Source organism: Meles meles, chromosome 8, assembly GCF_922984935.1.
Source record: "Meles meles chromosome 8, mMelMel3.1 paternal haplotype, whole genome shotgun sequence".
Classification (NCBI taxonomy): Eukaryota; Metazoa; Chordata; class Mammalia; order Carnivora; family Mustelidae; genus Meles; species Meles meles.
In genome coordinates this window covers 81,669,982-81,689,723 of record NC_060073.1, presented here as the reverse complement: position 1 = coordinate 81,689,723, position 19,742 = coordinate 81,669,982, and the positions used below count along the sequence as shown (strand labels likewise).

At 33.6% G+C, this 19,742-nt stretch overlaps 1 protein-coding gene across 1 annotated transcript in view; it reads left to right on the top strand.

The window, feature by feature from the left end:
• Positions 1–19,742, top strand: part of CNTN5 (contactin 5) — an 867,308-nt gene that overhangs the window by 798,189 nt on the left and 49,377 nt on the right. Inside the window, exons 17-19 of the mRNA XM_046016150.1 lie at positions 3,525–3,595; positions 5,683–5,917; positions 14,198–14,307. Of these exons, the coding sequence (XP_045872106.1) occupies positions 3,525–3,595; positions 5,683–5,917; positions 14,198–14,307 (416 nt within the window). The remainder of the gene's footprint in view (positions 1–3,524; positions 3,596–5,682; positions 5,918–14,197; positions 14,308–19,742) is intronic.

Genomic DNA, 19,742 nt, shown 5'->3' with positions numbered 1-19,742 from the left:
TAGAACTTTTATACCACAAATGCACTGAAAGATTAAGTCAAATCCCTACATACCATGAATATGTTGTTTTATAAATAAAAGGATATAATTAAAATCAGTAGACTCTAAAATTGTGACTGCAGTGATAACTTGAAAAAGAAGTGAATGAATATAGGTTCCATTGATCATCTGCATGAAATTGGGAAATTTAAGCCAATTAGGAGTACCTAATGCAAACATTATGATCCTGATAACAAAACACAATGTCTGGTGCCTAGTTATTAAAGTCTTGCTATTTCTTTCTTTCTTTTTTTTTTTTTTTTGCTTTCTTTTCTAGTTTTATTGAGATATTATTGACATATAACACTTTATCAGTTTAAGGTATACAACATGTATATCTTGTGACATGATTCCACAGTAAGTTTATTTAACATCTATCACCTCACATCATTATATTTTTTCCCTTGTGATAAGAAGTTTTAAGACCTATTCTTTCAGCCACTTTCAAATATATAACGCAGTATTGTTAACTATATACTACATACCCGGACCTTATTTATCTTGTAACTTGTAGTCTGTACCTTTTGACCATCTTCACCCATTTCCCCTACCACCATCCACTACCTCTGGCAACCATAAATCTATTCTGTTTCTAGTAGTTCCATTTTTTAGATCCTACATGTAAGTGAGATCATATAGTATTTGTCTGTCTTCCTCTGGCTTATTTCACTTAACAGAATGTCTTTATTTATGGCTAAATACTACATTAAAATGATATGGGCTATCTTCTTTGAAAAGAATTTAGCAGCAATAGGAAAACTTCAAAGACTACTTTCAAATAATGAAATAAATTTTCTAATCTGGATTATTTATGGATAGTTCAATGATGAAATTACCCACAGGAAAGCAAATCACATTGTAGAAAGTATTATTTTGCTTTCTTTTTCCTCTAAGTAGAAATTTTCACCAAATTTTTTACTAGCGTCTTTTCATTTTTTATTTAAAAAAGTTAAAATTTTTGAAAAATCTAAATATGTTTTCTAAAAAATAAAAGCATTAATGGACTGTGGAACAATATTACCAAAGCTTCAGAAGAAAAGATCAACTTTAAATAGTCATTTATTTGTATTTTATTCTACTCATATCTTTTAAATGACCTTCAAGAAATATTCAACTAGAGAGAATACAGCCTACTCTCTAACTCTTAAGTTAAAGGTTCCATACATCCTCTTTTGGGGTGATGTTTGATAGCTGAATTAAAGAGAAAGTAATCTTCAGTGCCTAGTCTTTCCACAACATCCATGATCATAGGGAAAATATCCTCAAAGAAGAAGATTCAAAATCTTAAATTTAGGGACTAAACTTAGTGATTTCAATGTAATAGATGAAGTAGGTGGCTCTGGTAGATACTATGTTAATATTATTTAACTGTCAGTTGTCAGAGATGAACATGAAGTGTGCGTGCATGGAGGTTCCTTTTATTTTTCTACAAACAAATGGTACTATGATAAGCCATAGTCATATCATATCAACAACTTAACATGCTTATCTATTTGTTTGACCATGCATTAATGATAACAACATTCAGAACTCGGAGATCACCCACTTAGGGGATATTTGGATCCTTAGGTCCCTGTTCTTTTATGCATACAGTTAAACCAGCTCCACTCCTGTGTGCTTTACCAGAAAATAAATTTAGAACTTGAATTATATAACAGTAGTTTGGGGACATGGTGTCAAGAAACTGATATGTCATATATTGTTATATTCAGCAATAACTATGGCTAATAAAAAACCAAGTTGATAAGTGATTTATTTGCTCTTTATATAAATTAGGTCATATTCACTGTTATTGTTCTAATAGTATCATTTTTTTTCTTAGTTGAATTTCTTGTGATTTCTTGAATGACAGACTAGGGGATATCCAATTCCATTTAATTCTGAGAAAATTCCTAGAGTGAACTCTGCATGTAAATAATCATATATATATACACATATATATACATACATATACATATAATCTCCTTCTACATGTGCATGAGTGAACTCCACATATAAATGATTTATATATATGTAGATATATATGTGTGTATATACACATATGTATGTGTATATATATACACACATATGTGTGTGTGTATATATATATACACATATGTGTGTGTGTGTGTGTGTGTGTGTGTGTGTGTATATATATATATATATATGAGTCTGATATATATATCCTTCTACATGTGCAAGATAAGAACTCATGTCCATGAAGAAAAGTGCCCAAAGACACTGAAATTTGGAGCCTGGTGAATAAAGGTTTTTATTTCAGGGGAGCCAGTTATATATATTCCCAAGCTTTTCTCTCCCACCTCCTTCATGCAAAGAGAATTTTTTTTTTCCTTTCTCATGGAATATAAATTCCACATCAGTTTTTCTGGTACATAAAATGCTATATATGCTTTGAATATCTACCAGTAATTAATAGCCTTTCATCCAAGTAGGTAATATATAGGAGTGAATTTATTGCTTGTGAGTATATAAATATAACTTAAAAACTATATGCAAGGAAAAAAAAACTATATGCAAGGATATAAAGGCAACGCTGAAGTGTAAAATTGTTAATGCAGACTCATAGCCTGGAAAATGATTTCTTTTAATGGTTTTCTTCATTTAACAGTTCTTCATTTGAAAATGTTCCCTTTCAACTGCAGATTTTGTGTTTTGGTGCAGTGAAGGAGAAATTTATTCCTTTGAGACATTTATTCTTTTTATAGTTACTCATTTGAAAAAGTTTCACTGGGTGCTTATATATTTTGTAGGTTGCAAAGAGATTCATTTTTTTTAATATTTTATTTATTTATTTGAGAGACAGAGATCACAAGAGGCAGAGAGGCAGGCAGAAAGAGAGGAGGAAGCAGGCTCCCTGCCGAGCAGAGAGCCTGATGGAGGGTTTGATCCTTTGACCCTGGGATCATGACCTGAGCCGAAGGCACTGAGTCACCCAGGTGCCCCCAAGAGATCCATTCTTGATATATATATTTTTTTAATGTTTATTTATTTAAATAGGTTATCACTCTGTGGAAATGTTGTCAAATTTCTTTAAACTGGAACTTCCTGGGGGTTCTGGTAAAGCAGTAGTAAGTCAACCCATAGTCTTTCTCAGAGCTCCGCAAGCCCTGAGGCCATGGAAGAGTCACATCATCAGAAAGGGGAAAATCTGTAAAATGAAATTTAACCATTAGTAGATGTCCTTAACTTTAGTTTTACTGAGATTTCAACTTTACTACTACAGAGCATTTACAAGGGGACTGGTTTGGTAATGTATTATGTGGCCATGAAAAATATGTATCAAACTCTTCCATATAGATTTGAAAACAGGGTATCTGTCACAAACATTTTGTTTTAATTAATATTGAATATGGCCACTGTAACTTCAATTTTGATTGATTTTTGGGGGGTTTTATGTCCAAGTAGGGTCATGATGTGTTCTTACAGATTCTCTTAAATTAAACATCTATTTATTGTCCTCACTTTAGTCCATTTTTCATTTACAGTTCCAAAGACAGCACCCACCAACGTAAGTGGAAGAAGTGGAAGAAGGCATGAGTTAGTCATAGCCTGGGAGGTAAGAAAGCCTGTACTCAGTTGTCAGACTTGTTGATTCCTTGGAAAATAAGGCTACATATATAAGATCTGTACTTGGTACAGAGAGATTGAGTAATTTCTCTTTAAGTGAGGTTAAGAAATGCTTTGACCATATATTACTCAGATGAATATTATCAACATGAACCTCATTTCATACCCAGTCTCAGTTGACTTTTTTCAAGTTTAAAGTATGTCTTCCTGCCATATAAGCTATCTCAGAATAAAGTTTGAATAGTTAAAACACATCCTCTCACAAACTACTTCAACTGTTTGGCTTAGCTTGACATTTAATTATTTCACAATTAAATAACACCCTTATTAAAACCAGTGGGGAGGAAAGAAATGACCACCACTGCACTGTGACACAGTGCCTGGGTTATCTCATTTAACTCATAAAACAACCCTTTTAGTATGGATAATATTTTTTCCTTATTTTAAAAATCATGAAACTGAAGCACAGTTTAAGTACTCTTCCTAATCAGCAGTAGAATTGGGATTTTGTGTACTCTTGTCTCACTCACCATGTGTTCTCTGAAGTTTCTTCTATAAAGGAGGCAAGGGAGAAGGGTGTGAGAGAAACATTTATTTTCCCATGAAGCCACTTTCCTTTTACTGACGTTAGATTACCTTGTTATCAAACATAACAGAACTGTGCCCTAGAATATGAAAATGCAAAGGAGATACAATGTCTACTGGAGCATAGTGAACAAATCCCTGATGATCTCTAACACAATGATCAAATGTACAGAAAAATGTTTCCCAGTAAGAAATCTTCTATGGGCATATCTTGGGCTATTCTGTCCATCCTTCTCTTGTTCAATAAAAATTTATTTCTTATTTTTTTTACTTCTGCAGAGGAATTAACTTCCCAATACTTGAACTTCACTGAGGTCAATCTCTCTAAATAGAACTTCCTTCTCTTTCAGCTTCATGTCTTAGCCCCAGCTGCTAAAATAAGAATACCATAGACTGGGGGTGACTTATGAATGACAGAAAAATATTTCTTACTGTTCAGAGACTGGAAATTTAAGATCAAGTCACCAACAGATTCCAGTCTGGTGATAGCCTGCTCTCTGGCTAACAAAGGGCCATTTTCTCACTGTACCCTCTCATGGCAGAGGGGCAAGAGGGGCACTACTCCCATTCATAAGGGCTCTGCCCTCATAATCTAATAACCTACCAAAATCTTCACCTCTTAATACCATCACATTGGGGGTTAAGATTTCATTATATGAATTTTAGGGGGCCAAAAACATTTAGTCTATAGAACTTTGATATAATGGGCTTTGTCTCTCTTCCTCTACTCAATACAGTTTTTCCTCAAATCAAAATTCAAAAGAAAAAAAAACATGTTTCAACAAATATATATTTGGTATCTATGTGTCAAGCATTATGCTAGGCATGGCTGGTGACTGCTCCTTTGACTAACTAGTCAATCATAATTACTCCTTTCTATGGTGTATAGTTTATGCCTGTTTAACAAATTTAAATATAAACATATAGTATAACAAGTACTTGAACAAATATTCTTTTCTGATTTTTTCACATTAATAAAGCACAAAAGCAAATGAAAAAGAAAATACTATGAAGAAGGTTTTACATTAATAGTTCCTGTTTTTCTGCACAAAGGACTCTGCAGAACATTTCCAGCAACAGATTTTTCTGACCACCAGACCATATGACAGTTTTCCCCAGCATGCTAAATTCTAGTGTGGAATGTTCATTTCATATACATGACTAACTGGTTTAAATTTGTTTCACTCCAAGAGTTTTCAGGACCCTTGATACTCTTCTTAAATACCAACTGATATTATTTAACTTTTTATTTTTTGCTTTTAACTCCTTTTAAGCTTCCAAAGACTACTAAGTTCTATACTATAAGTTCTATACTAAGTTCCAAAGACTTCTAAGTTCTATACTAAGTGACTATCTTCCAGTGTAGCATTACAGATTTGAAAGTCTCCATTTCTCTGGTTATCCATTATTTAAAAAAAAAAAAAATTTTGGGAGAAGTGGCTGTTTTAATCAGTTAATTTGCTGATCATTAATTGTATTTTTCTTCTTTAGCCAGTATCTGAAGAGTTTCAGAATGGGGAAGGCTTTGGCTATATTGTGGCTTTCAGGCCCAATGGAACACGTGGCTGGAAGGAAAAAATGGTGACATCCTCTGAAGCTTCAAAATTCATTTATCGAGATGAAAGTGTTCCTCCTCTTACTCCCTTCGAAGTGAAGGTTGGTGTTTATAACAATAAAGGAGATGGACCCTTCAGTCAGATTGTGGTTATCTGCTCAGCTGAAGGAGGTCAGTTTCTTTATCCCTGTTATTTACATTCCACATTTTATTATGGATGTTATGTGGATGTTATATGGATGAAACATTGTTGCACACATGAGCTACATGGCAGGGTTTGGGGGTTGGGAAAAAGGGCATTTGAATATTGAAGCACAAAAATAGTGTCTGATTTATGTAAGGTGCAGTTTTTCAATACAAATTGCCCTGAGTTTTGTTTTTTTTTTTTAATATGAGACAAATCTGAAGCAGAAGTAGAAAGTTGATCCTAATGTGATAATGACCAGAAAAAGTGAAGAATCAAATAATAACAAGGAATCATAGGTGTTCCAGTGAGATACCCATGCACTTAGCATCTTAAGTATCTGATGTGTTTCCAGATACAGCAGAGGTACCATATTACTTATATATTTTTTTTAAATTTAACTCTTACAACAAAACATGAAATAGGAATCTCAAACCCTAATATACTTTTCAGGAAGCTGAGGCTCAGAGAAATAAAGAAAGAAACACACTCAAATTCACACCAGTAAGTGAGAGAGTTGTAAGTAACTATAGCAAGTGACACAGCTGGGATTTGAACCTGCATCTGTATGGCTCCAAAGCTCATGCTTTTAACTAGTACTCTACACTCTCTAATCAGGAATGTATTTAATAATAACATTTTGTTATTTTACTATAATATACATAATAATATTTTGCACTATTTGTTACTGAAAAAATCTATTTTGAAGTACATATTTTATTCAGGAAATCCATCTTGTTGCTTTAAAATTTCTTCAACCTAATTATCAAGCACATAACTCCAAAGGTCACCGAAGGTAAACTGGAAAGGTTTGTGAGTAAACTTTGTAGAGTAACACCAGTGCTGACTTTAAGAAATCAAGATTTGTATGTTCCTTGTCAACCTTTGTTTTGAAATTAAATTATAGCAATCACCGTGGGTTGTTTACACTGTTTCCTTAAACTTGAAATAGCTTGCCTTTGGAGATTACTCTTTCAACCTAGATAGGAAATAGCATATCTCTTTTTTTTTTCCTTTTTCTTTTCTTTTCTTTCTTTCTTTTTTTTTTTTTTTAAGATTGTTGCTATAACACATTTCATAGTAACACTTCATTTATTTTGGTAGACTGACATATGAATGATACCGGGCAAATTAAATCTAGATAGTCTGCTTTTTTTTAAGTATTAAAAAAGTGCATTTATTTATTTGAGAGAGAGAAAGGGAGAGAAGGAGAGAGCATGAGCAGGAGGAGGGGGAGAGGGAGAGGGAGAAGTAGAGCTGGATCTGAGATCCGAGCCAAAAGGAGATGCTTAACTGACTGAGCCACCCAGGTGTCCCTGCTTTTGTTCTAACAACAAAATTGAAACATGAATTTGGCATTTGCTCACTAGTTAAATTTACTAATTTGGAACTTTTTGTGTAAATATGAGTAAAGTTTTAACATCATTAAACCATGCCAACTAGGAATGGTAGGACAATGGAAAGAAAGAGATTTGCCTGAGATGGACAGTCAAAGTTTCAATCTGCTCTCTAACTAAAATCTTGTAGTTTATCCACCTCTCTAGACCTTTTTCTTTTTCCACTTTAAAAATGAAAGTCCTGAACTAGAATATCTCTAGAAGCCTTTACAAATCTGAATCTCAAAGTTTGTAATTTATTCTTATAATTTTAAATACTCTAATTTTCAATTTTCCTAGATAGGAAAATTGCTTTACTTTAAAAGAAGTGAACATTTTGAATATTAAACCATTTTCTATGAGTCAAGGACTGTAATGAACTTATACGATATACTATATACTCTACTCATGCCAATGCACATTCCACTTCTCTATGTCGGAGGACATTCATACAGATTCAGAGTGTGCCTTTGTCATCATACCCTGCCCAAAGCCCAACTGACCTGATTGAGGCCATAGTTCTCCATAAGACAAATTCTGCACCTTTGTTCTTCCATTAACCTAGTCCACTTGTTTAGCACCTCAAAAGCCCACCATATTTTTTGATAAAGTAAAGAACAAGAGGATTGGGGATGGCATTCTATCTCTGTTCACAGGCATAATTCTTCTTCATAGAAAGATGACTAGCTATATGTTTGGAGTACCATGGAAAAGCCACCTTTTCACAGCCAGCACCAAGGCAGGAAGAAAACGTGTGTCACCAGAATTCATGTTGTTTGAAAGGAAGCAAGGTCTTCAAGACAAACCTTGCAATACTATTTCTCAACCTATTTCTCAGTGGTACATCAATGATGGATGACACTCATATGTAGAGCATATTTCTAAAAGTGCTTATGTGCATGCCTCACACCTTCCATTCCTTTCTTTTCCTCTTGAGAAAGGCAATTGGAATGCGAGTGAGAATTACATTATTATAGGGAAAATTTTGAATGTGATCTTTAGTGAAAAAACTCATCATTTGTAATATTGATTCTTGATAAATCACTTGAGAAATGACCTTGACTCTTGTGAATCCAAAGGAGCCTGCTACAACAGAATACTGTCAGAAAAGCTCCAAAGAGTTCTTCTGTTAATGCTCTTGTGCCTTGGAAACGTTTCAAGATTTCAACAAAAGAAGTAACCCTGAATGCCTCTAGATAATCTTGGAAGGAGAGACATTTGCCTACCAAGACTTCCATACACCCTGCACATGTATCAGTTATTTATACACTTTAAACCAAGCAAGAATTATGTGCATTCTAATCTTGATTTGAGTTTAAATCTCTAGGGTATGCTGTAATCCTATACAATACCCTCATTCTGGAAACAACTCTAATTTTTTTAAAATGAGAGCAAAGTTGCAACATAGTAATTTATAATGCATGGTAGATTTTTTTTTGGCTTTCACTTCTATATATCTAGAAATAGTTTTTAGTCAAACTTATATCCATTTTCCACTTAGTTCTTATTACTAGAGTTTTGAAAGCAAAAGAACCTGAGCATTCAGTTATATCTAATAGAATAATAGAGGGAGATTTGATATAATTTATAGTTTGAAAGATTTATTTATTTGTGATAAGACTTAGCTTTCTCTAGTTTATTTGGCTTTTGCCTTGTACATGAAAAGTATACTGCTTTAATTTTTGTTAAAGCCAAGAATCCTCTCATTTACAGAAAATGATATGTAATTATCTCCTTGGAGCTACCACAGCCCAAATTAAAACCCAACATTCATGAGGTGCTATTCTCCAGATCAATTCCTAGCTGAAACTGAACTCAGTGGGATTTATGTGAACTTGAAAATTAATAAATTGGCATATCAATTGTAAAATACAAGGAATAATTTCCTGTCTTTGCCAGATGATCCATTTGGATTAGTGCCTGTAAAAGTTCAACTACAGCGGTCTTCGCTGAATTTTTAAATAATGAAACCATAACCCTTTCTCCCAAGGAGTTTATTAAACCTTCCTTTGATTAATGCTATTACCCACCCCTCCTGGGAAGTCAGATGTATAATCAATATTGCAAGCACATCCCCCATCTTACTTGGAGAACTCCAGCTGCTAAGTCAGTTAATACAAATGTATCATCTAAATTCATGAACATGGTAATGCTGTTCAAAATTTTTAATCTGACAGAAACTGAAATCTATCAATCAGCTTGTCCACTTTACATCCCAAGACTGGAGTGAAGGGGTTAGCCATGGCCTAATTAATATCATCATAAGTAAAAGAAAAACAAAATCTTTTTAAATCTTTGAGTCTATTACACATACCACTAGTACAGTCTCTGAAATAAGTCCCTGAATTTTCCTCAGATCACCTGAGTATAATGAAGTAAGAGTGGCAGGAAACACCTTGTTATTTACAGATCAGGAGAGTTTCAGAAATGCCTGAATATGACAGGATCTATGAGAAGCAGTGCAATTGTGGTTCAGCTTTATCAAAAATTCCATGAAACAGGAATAAAAGGAGCTGATAGTAAGCCTGCAGTAAAGTTAAATAAGAGATGACAGGGTTTAGGGTGGCTTCTGACAAGACTTAGAGTAGAGAGCCCAAGTAGGGACCCCAACAACAATACTATTCTAGAGAAATTTGGTGTGGTATAGCAAGGAGAGAAGAAAGCAGTAACACAAGGAAAAGCATCATGTGTGTGAACACAGATAAATGCATAGAGGTGGAACAGCATGGCATTTAGAACCTAAATGCCGTGTTGAAATCCTCTCTCCACCCTCTAGCAGCTATGTGAACTTGGGCAAGCTGCTTGACTCTGCCTCTCAATTTCTTTATTGGCAAAAATAGTGATATTGATAACAGGGTTCTTGGAAGGATTAATGAATTCATGTAAAGAATTTTGAATAATGCTAGGCACATAACAAATCCTCAATAAATAGCAATTATTATTACCTTTGGCTGTTCCCCTCATCTATTTTTTGTTGTTGTTTGTTTTCAATTGTATTCCATCTATACCTCTGTCAGTTATTTGGAAGTAATTGAGCAACAAGAAAATGAACTATATGTTCCCTCCAAAGTCTCTTGTCTAGCTCAAAGCTGACTAAGAAATACAGAATGAGCCAGCTGCTGTCTTGTACCAATGTAAAAACAACAGAGGAAAGAGTATTTGAGGCCTGAGCTCTAGTTGGGGTTCTTTTCAGAGCCAGAAGCAGAGTTTGGGAAAATCAACCTGTGTACATGTCACATTTTCATCTGCAAAATGAGGAATTGGATCTAAAACATAGGTCCATAACTCAAAATCCTATAGAGGTCTGGTAAGAGATATAAATAAGTGAGGTAGTCCCAGTGTGAGATAATAGGTAGTGGTAGGGACTCTGGCAAACTGAAAAGACTATGCCCTGACTAATGAGACGAACTGCTAATTCTCATCTACCAACATCCACAAATTCAGACTTGGTATCGCCATTTTTTTTCCCCTAAAGGAGCCAGAAATTCTTTTATATGAAATGTTGAAATAAATTAATATATTATTGGGTCATACAAAACATGACTAAAGACCCACTGGCCATGCATTTATGACCTTTGGTTCGAGTGACTAACTAAATTCTTTCTAGTTTTAGTTTTAAAACTAAAACAAAATTTTAGTTTTAAAACTAGTTTAGTTTCTAGTTTTCTAGTTTTCTTTCTTACCTTTCATTATTCAGTTACAACGGGATACTCAAATAGAACAGCTAATTCGAATCCAAACTACACATTCCGTGATCTAGTCAGTTAGTCTTGCTTACAGAAAAACCTTTCAAACATTGTCTATAACAATATATACTGAACCTTCTGGAAGTAAACTGAATGATACCATTTTTTTTTACATGCCAAAATTTCTCATTTAGATCAGCACGGGTTTATTTCTGATACTGTTTACATCTAGAAGGTGAAACACATAAAAAATATGACTCTTAAGTTCTTGTTTGATTCATCTGCCTTCATTCAATGAGATGCAATTATAATATTAACCCCCAAGAATGCATCTGTGACATGGCTGCTTAGGTCGATTTAAAATCCTCAGAGCTTTTAGATAGAAATTCAGGGTGCTTGTTTAGGAAATAGTTTTCTGAATATTTTTTTCTTTTCCTTTAAAGTTTTATTTTTTAAAACTTTATTTCTATTTGAGAACTACTTAAGGTTGTGCAGTGCTACAGAAAGCTGAGAGAGAAATTATTCCTTTCTCTAAGGATAAAGAGAGATAGAAAGACTTCTACCCAACCACGGTTTTGTATTCCTGAAATTATTTATCTCCCTGCAATCTTCTTTGACAACGACGTAATTGCTTCAATAATAAAAAAGCTGAAAGAAGGCATGTGGCACACAAATCTCTGTAATGCATTCGTTTAAAAGATAAGCAAAATTGCTTGTGAATAACAAATGATACCCCAAGTGTGGCTGTCTTTGAAATAAATCATACCTTAAATCCTGGAGATCAGGTTGTACACACCTTAAGAACATCACCATTTCCTTTCATTTGTTTGCAAAAATCAAGAATTTTAACTCCTACTAAATAACAATTAAAAAAAAAAATCTTGTTGCAAGTCTGGTGATCAGATTTCTAGAGTGAAATAGAAGTTTCCTGAGTTGTTTTTTTTTTTTTTTTCCTTTTGAATCATGTAGATGCCAGATACTAAGAAGTTGGAAAATGGAGTGAGGGAAACCAGTGAACAAAGAAAATAATAAAAGATATTCAGAAGGTGACAGAATGAGAAATTATAATTTATACCATAGCTGGAATAATGTCAGCTTCTATGTAAAGATTAATGTGAATTTACTAAAACATTTTGAATTAACACAATTATAGCATGTGATTTAGTGAGTTTTATCAAAAGATAATCATTACTCAGTACAAACATGTACCTTTGGGAAAGTCTTTCCTGGTTTTCTTTTACAGTAACAAGGATAGATGTTTTTCACTGATAATTTTCACTTAATAATACATAAAGTTCTCTAGGTAGATGTGTGACTACCTTTCATTAGAAAAAGGAAGCTCTCAGAAAATGCTTATAATTCCTTTATTATCTCTAATAATGATTTTTAAATATTTTAGTTACAACTCAGCTTTGATGTATAGCTCCCTGAACCTAAACAAACAAATAAAACATTTTCAATGGTTTAATCTGAAGTTTTACCAGTGATATGGGGTTAGTATTAGTCTCCACAATTTTTATGCGGTAGGAGTTTTTTAAATTGACTTTGTACAGAACTGTTTGAACTGAAGTATGGCCTTTATTCCACCATTTCATTTAACGAGTGTTTGTGACATAGTATTTATGATTCAGCAACGTCAAAGCTGAAAACATTTTGTTCCTCACATACAGTGCAACCTCAAATAAAGTGCACCTCTTGATGGATGCCAGTCAGACATGGTGTATTTGGAAAAAATAGTGAAAAAAGTCATCAAGTGTAGGAACAAATGAAAATGTACTTGTTTTTTGAGTGGTAGGATTGAGACCTCCAGGGATTTTCCTTTTCAGTGTATACCTGTCTTAAAAGTCAATGCATGCCTTTTAAAAATCATGATTCATATCATATTCCTTATACAATCATGGAAATGTAGTTTTGTGGTTGGAACAAGAAAAACAATAAAAAAAACTAATGAAATTTTTACTCTATTTGTGTCTGCAAGGTAAAAAATAAAATAAAATAACAATAAATGGTATTTTGTGAATTAATATTTTAAGTGTCAAGCATTGTGCTAAATATTTTGTATCAATTATTCCAGCAAAAGCAAAACTTAAAAGCCTCTGAGAAATTAAGAATAGAGCTTCCCTATGACCCTGCAATTGCACTGCTGGGTATTTACCCTAAAGATACAGATGTAGTGAAAAGAAGGGCCATCTGTACCCCAATGTTTATTGCAGCAATGGCTACGGTCGCCAAACTGTGGAAAGAACCAAGATGCCCTTCAACGGATGAATGGATAAGGAAGATGTGGTCCATATACACAATGGAGTATTATGCCTCCATCAGAAAGGATGAATATCCAACTTTTGTAGCAACATGGATGGGACTGGAAGAGATTATGCTGAGCGAAATAAGTCAAGCAGAGAGAGTCAAGTATCATATGGTCTCACTTATTTGTGGAGCATAACAAATAACATGGAGGACATGGGGAGATGGAGAGGAGAGGGAGTTGAGGGAAACTGGAAGGGGAGATGAACCATGAGAGACTATGGACTCTGAGAAACAACCAGAGGGTTTTGAAGGGGTGGGGGGGGGTGGGAGGTTGAGGAACCAAGTGGTGGGTAATAGGGAGGGCACGTACTGCATGGAGCACTGGGTGTGATGCCAAAACAATGAACACTATTATGCTGTAAATAAAGAAATAAAAATAAATAAATAAATAAATAAATAAATAAATAAATGAAATTAAAAGCCTCTGAGCTAAGTACTCTTATTATGCCCATATTACAGATGAGGGAACTGGAGCATAGAAAAAGTCAAAACAACTTGCCTAAATGTAAATAAATAAAATTTTTTGAAGGTGAAAAACAACAGCAGCAAAATAGCCAAGCTTGATTCTTCAGTCCATGCTTTTGATCATTATGTTAGACTGGCAATTTAAGTCAGACAATTTAACGTCTCCAGAAATGTCCTGGTTAATACAAGGATAAAGATCTTTGCTTGTCTTGCTAATTTTGTCATTTGTCATTGGTAAAATATTAATGAGACGACCCAAATATAGAAATGCATAAAGATCATCTTTTTATCTTGTTATGTTTTTCATAGCTACCATAGCACCTCATTTCAAAAATAAGGTAGAAGGTGGTAACACCTGACAGATTCAGGTGCAATGCTTTCATAGACATAACTTGTTACCATCACAGTTATTATCTCCATTTTCCTTGTACAGAACCCAGTGCTGCTCCCACAGATGTCAAGGCTACAAGTATGTCTGTGTCAGAGATTCTTGTTGCATGGAAACATATTAAAGAGAGTCTAGGAAGACCACAGGGATTTGAGGTATGAGTAGAATTATTGAAAATAAGCCTTGTTATTTTTGCTGCTACTGCATTCTCCTAAAGAAATGGTTTGATGACACTTCAACAGAATTATATTCTTTTGAAATTTTTGTTCTGTGGCAAAGAAAGTGAGAAATACACTATTTCACTGACATGTTGTTCATTAGCTAGCTTATTTTTTAGTACAGTAGTTTCCATAGTACCATATAAAAAAATTTTTTAAGGTGAAAATAGACCTTTAGATAAAAATCAGGAGTTACTAGTGGATATTTACTGATACCCAATTTACTGATGGTTAAAAATGTTTTTGAGCAAAAAAGTGTTTTCGTGTATTTCCTCCTAATAATTTAATGTATAAAACAAGTTTTCCTATTATACAGTCTTGGCAGATCTTAACTCTTATTCTGAATTCTCAAAATTTGCTTGGACTTGGTGATCTATACCATAAAAAGCAAGCACTTTTATTCAAATTACTTTTGTCCTTTAAATTTTGCTGTTTTTAAACACGGTTATGCCAGCCTTATATTGGTGAAAATTTCATAACATTTCAATGACTTCAATGAAACTCCACATGAACTAAAGGATTATATGTAATCTATGAACTTGAATAGTCCACAAATTCGAGATCCTTATTTTTTGTGTTGGCCAGTAAGTGATAGGATTTAGGGGTATAATTTCTAAAAGACAAAAAATGATTACCATCCAACACAAGACCTTAGTTCCCTTCAACTTAAGTACTGGTCAAGTATAGGACTTGTACACCAACATGGTTTCAGACTGAAAATACATTTTTAAAATTCTATTTGAGGTTCAAATAAGCCTGGGAAATATTTGATTAATATACTACTAGCATTAGATAATGTTTTCTATGCTAAAGAATTCACACAATCTTTCTTAAGAATTATAGTAAGGACCATTGCTAAGAAACCATTATCTATACAATATCATAGATTTGTTTTTATAATATTGCTTTGATTTATTATTTAGAGGTCAGGGTTATAATTCAGTATGTGTCTAACCATGATTGCATGTTTATTTGATTAATATCTCCTTGTCTCCCCATCTATGCTGCAGAACCATAACTATTTACCAATGAATCTTAGCAACTGATAGTACTTGGCTCATGAGAGTTACAATAAATATTTTTGAATGAATGAATTTCTATGCTTCATAACATAAGTGTTGGCTGCTTATGGTTAACCGAAGGGTGCTGCTTTACCTGAAAAACTCCCTTCCCACAATCAGACAACACAAAGGCAATGACTGACTGACTGGTCCACTGACTAAAGGAGAAAACAACCTTATGGTCCATTTTATGATGCAGAGCCTTTGCTGTGTGCATCAGAACAAGGCTGAATTGAGACCACAATCATGCTCAGCTCCCCCCCTTTCCTTCTTCTCTCCTCCCTTCTTTACAGGTTTATTGCAAGCACTCTCAAAATAAATCACAGGCACTCAAATCTCTCTCTCAAGTTCTGCTTCTAGGGAGCTTAAAACAACTATGTAAGTGTAGACTAACCTAGAATTCTGAATCAAAATCTGGTGTGCAAACTTTTAGAAAGGCTACAAAGTGTATCCTGGTGAACAAAAGAGTGAGGGATCCAGGCTCCCCCATCTCAGAGTGGTGCTTCTCTCACACAGCCAGCCACACTCAATTATTTTTCTGCATGACATTCACATTCCCACTGTGACTCACTTATAATTAAAGCTCTCTTGGAGGTCCTGCAAACATCACCTAAGATTTTTATTTGTGCACAATTCTTTTTCTAAATATAAGCCATTCATTCATTAAATCAACAAACATTCATTGAAGACTCACTAAGTACCTAACAGACACTAAGCTAGATGCCAGGGATAAAACAATGAGCAAAATGAAGTCTCTGTCCTCATGAAGTTCATACTGAATTAGGGAAGGCACATAATAAAAAAACAAATAATGTGTGATATAATTTAAATTATGATAAATACTCTGTAGAAAAATAAAACTGAGTAAGAAGGTAGAAACTGAAAGTGTACTATTTATAAAGGTTTGAAAATTCACCTTCTGGGATTGTGACATTTGAATTAAAGCATGACTGAATGAGAGAGAGAGAGAGGAAAGAGAACAGCAGACTCAGTCTCTAAAGTAAGAGCATGAAGGGAGTGATTTGGGTGAGATAGCAGTGAGCAGAGAGGGTGGTAGGAAAACGGTGGAAAGAGCACCAAGACAAGGACCATATTATATGGGGTGTTGTGAACTACAGAAAGAATCTGGATTTTATCCCAAATATGAGGAGAAGGCATTAAAGGATCTTGAACAGGAAGAGTCCAGTCAATATCTGACTTATATTTTAAAAGACTCTCTTAATCTAGAGGGTAGAGAATAGACTCTAGACAAGAACTCAGGGAGAACAAAGAAAAGCAGTTGTTCCAAACTAAATGACAATGAACTTGCTTTTTTTAAAAATTAATTTATTTATTTTAGAGGGAGGGAGAAATAGAACAAGTGAGTGGGGGTGGAGGGGAGAGAATCTCATATCTTGTATGGATGTGATGGAATTTGAAAATGAATTCAGTGTGAACTAAGAAAAAGAAAGGAATCAAAGATAATTCCAGAGTATTTACCCAAGAAATGGGATAAATAACATGTCATTCATGTAAATGAGAAACTCTCAAAAAAGACTGATGTTAGTGGAAAAAAGTCATGGGTTCTGTTTAGTTTTATGCAACTTCTTATTTTCAAAAATAGCTGTCAAGTAGGTCTTAGGCTAAGAAAAACGGTAAAGATGGAGATTTAGTTCCAAGGAATCATCAGTATACAAATAGCTTTTATGTATATACTGGCTGAAATCACTGAATGTTGATAAAGAAGATGTTTCAGAATTGAGCCCTATGATGCCTGAACATTTGGAATTCAAGAAAGAAAGGGAGTTTGGCCAAAGAAATAAAAGGAGACACTGAAGAAATTCAGAAACTAAGAGAAGAAATGCTCTACTGAGTAAAATTCTTCTGAGAAATTCAGAGAGATGAAGCCTGAGTCTGCAAAACAGATATGGCAATATAGAGATCCTAGTGACCCTGGTGAGAGTTTTATGGAATGCTGTGATCAAGGCTTGACTAGAGATCAGAAGCAAAACCACTCAAGAGTAACACTCAAGGGTCAAAGCACAACATTTTCACTAAATGTATGCCATTTAAAATGGAAACATATCCAAAAAACTGGAATATCCTTAATAATAGAAGGCTAATAGGATAAACCCAATTCTGGAATAATCATCACAATGATTGCATTTTTTAACTTACACAAATTTGAACAACTATTTTTATACTTAGAAACACAGAATCCATGGGCACAGTAACTTTTATACCATTTTATAGTGCCCTATAAATTATTTTAAAAAATATGGCATCTTGTCAAATCAAAAAACCTACAATAGATACACAAAAAATAGAAAGAAATCTAAGCATAACACTAAAAAAAAAAATTCATCAAAAAGCAAGAGAAGAAAGGACCAGAGAAGAACTGCAAAAACAAGGAGAAAACAATTAACAAAGTGCCAATAGCCACATACCCCTTAATAGTTACTTTAAATGTGAATGGACTAAATGCTCCAATCAAAAGAATTGAAACAAACAAACTAACAAACAAACAAAAAAAAAAAACAAGAACCTTCTATATGCTGCCTACAAAAGACACTCATTTCAGACCCAAGGACACCTACAGATTGAAAGTGAAGGGCTAAGAAAATATATACCACGCAGATTGAAGCAAAAAGAAAAATGACATATCAGTAGACTTTAAAACAAGAGACAAAGAAGGACACTACATAATGATAAAGGGAACAATCTAACAAGAGAATATAAGAATTGTAAATATTTATGCACCCAACATAGAAGCACTTAAATACATAAAGCAACTATTAACAGAAATAAAGGAAGAAAGTGGCAATAATACAATAAGAGTAGGGGACTTTAACACCCCATGTGTATCAGTGGATAGATCATCCAGAAAGTAAATTAACAAGAAAACAGCAGCTCCAAATGACACATTGGAACAGATGGATCTAACAAATATATTCAGTACCTTCCAACCAAAAACAGCAGAAGTGCACATATTCAAGTATATATGGAACATTTTCTAGAATAGATCACATTTTAGGTTGCAAAATAAGTCTCAATAAATTAAAAAAGATTGAAATCATATCATGCGTCTTTTCTGACCACAACATAAGAAATTACAAGAAAAAAATCTGGAAAGAACACAGATAAATGGAAGCTAAATAACATGCCACAAAACAATGACTGGGTCAACCAAGAAAGCAAAGAGGAAATTCAAAATTGCACAGATACAAATGAAAATAAATACACAATAGTCCAAAATCTCTGAGATGAATCAAAAACTGTCCTAAGAGGGAAGATTATAGTAATGCAGGCCTACCTCACGAAGCAAGAAAACTCTCAAACAACCTAACCTTACACACAAAGGAATGAGAAAAAGAGCAAAGCTCCAAGCCAGTAGAAGAAAGGAAATAATAAAAATTAGGAGGAAAAATCTCATCTTTTTACCAAATTTATTTATTTGGTATATATTAACATTTAGTTGGTGTATATATATATTTTTTTAATTTATTTGGAAAATTAAATTAAATATTACTTTAATATAAATATATACTTTTTATAATCAAAGAATGAAAACTTTATAATTCAATGGCCAAATATGACATTGTGTTATTTTAAGTAATATATGGTCAGCAAAGATAATTTTAAATTTGTATATCTCATAACTGGATAGTTGTTTGTAGATTTAAAAATAAATATGATTAAGTAGGGCTTATAAGTATTTCTACCACCCTCTCTTTAAGGAGAAATCTACCTCTATCCTTCACCTTATCTACCCTAGAACTTACTCCTCTCCTCTCCTCACCTTTTTTGCTTTTTTTCACTACTAAAAGATCTCATTGACTAAATATTACTAAAACATAGTAGCTTACTAAAGTTTAATATTTTATCTCACCATTTCCTCCCTCCTCTATTCTATCCCAACCACAATCCTAGCTAAATTTACTAGTGGTAGAATTCTGAGCATGGTGACAATAATGTATTTTTTCTGTCAGCAAACTCATGGGATTCATTTCAAATTTTATATACTTACCATATCAGTTCTATCAATCATTTTCTAACCATACTTTCAACTTTACCTGCAATGTTTGAAAGAGCTAGTTACTATAAAGGCATTATGTGCCATTTTAAAAATATCAGAGACCATGTTTTCAGCCACCTGTTTTGTTTTTCCTGAATTGAAATGTGTGAATAAAATAGAAAAGGTTCTGTTCTACAAATGTTGAATCCTCTAATGGGAGAATACAAATTTAAAAAAAATAAAAAAGAAAGAAACAAGAAAACAAGTAAAATAAACTTAAATAATAATACATATAGAAGTTTAAAGGTAGAACATAC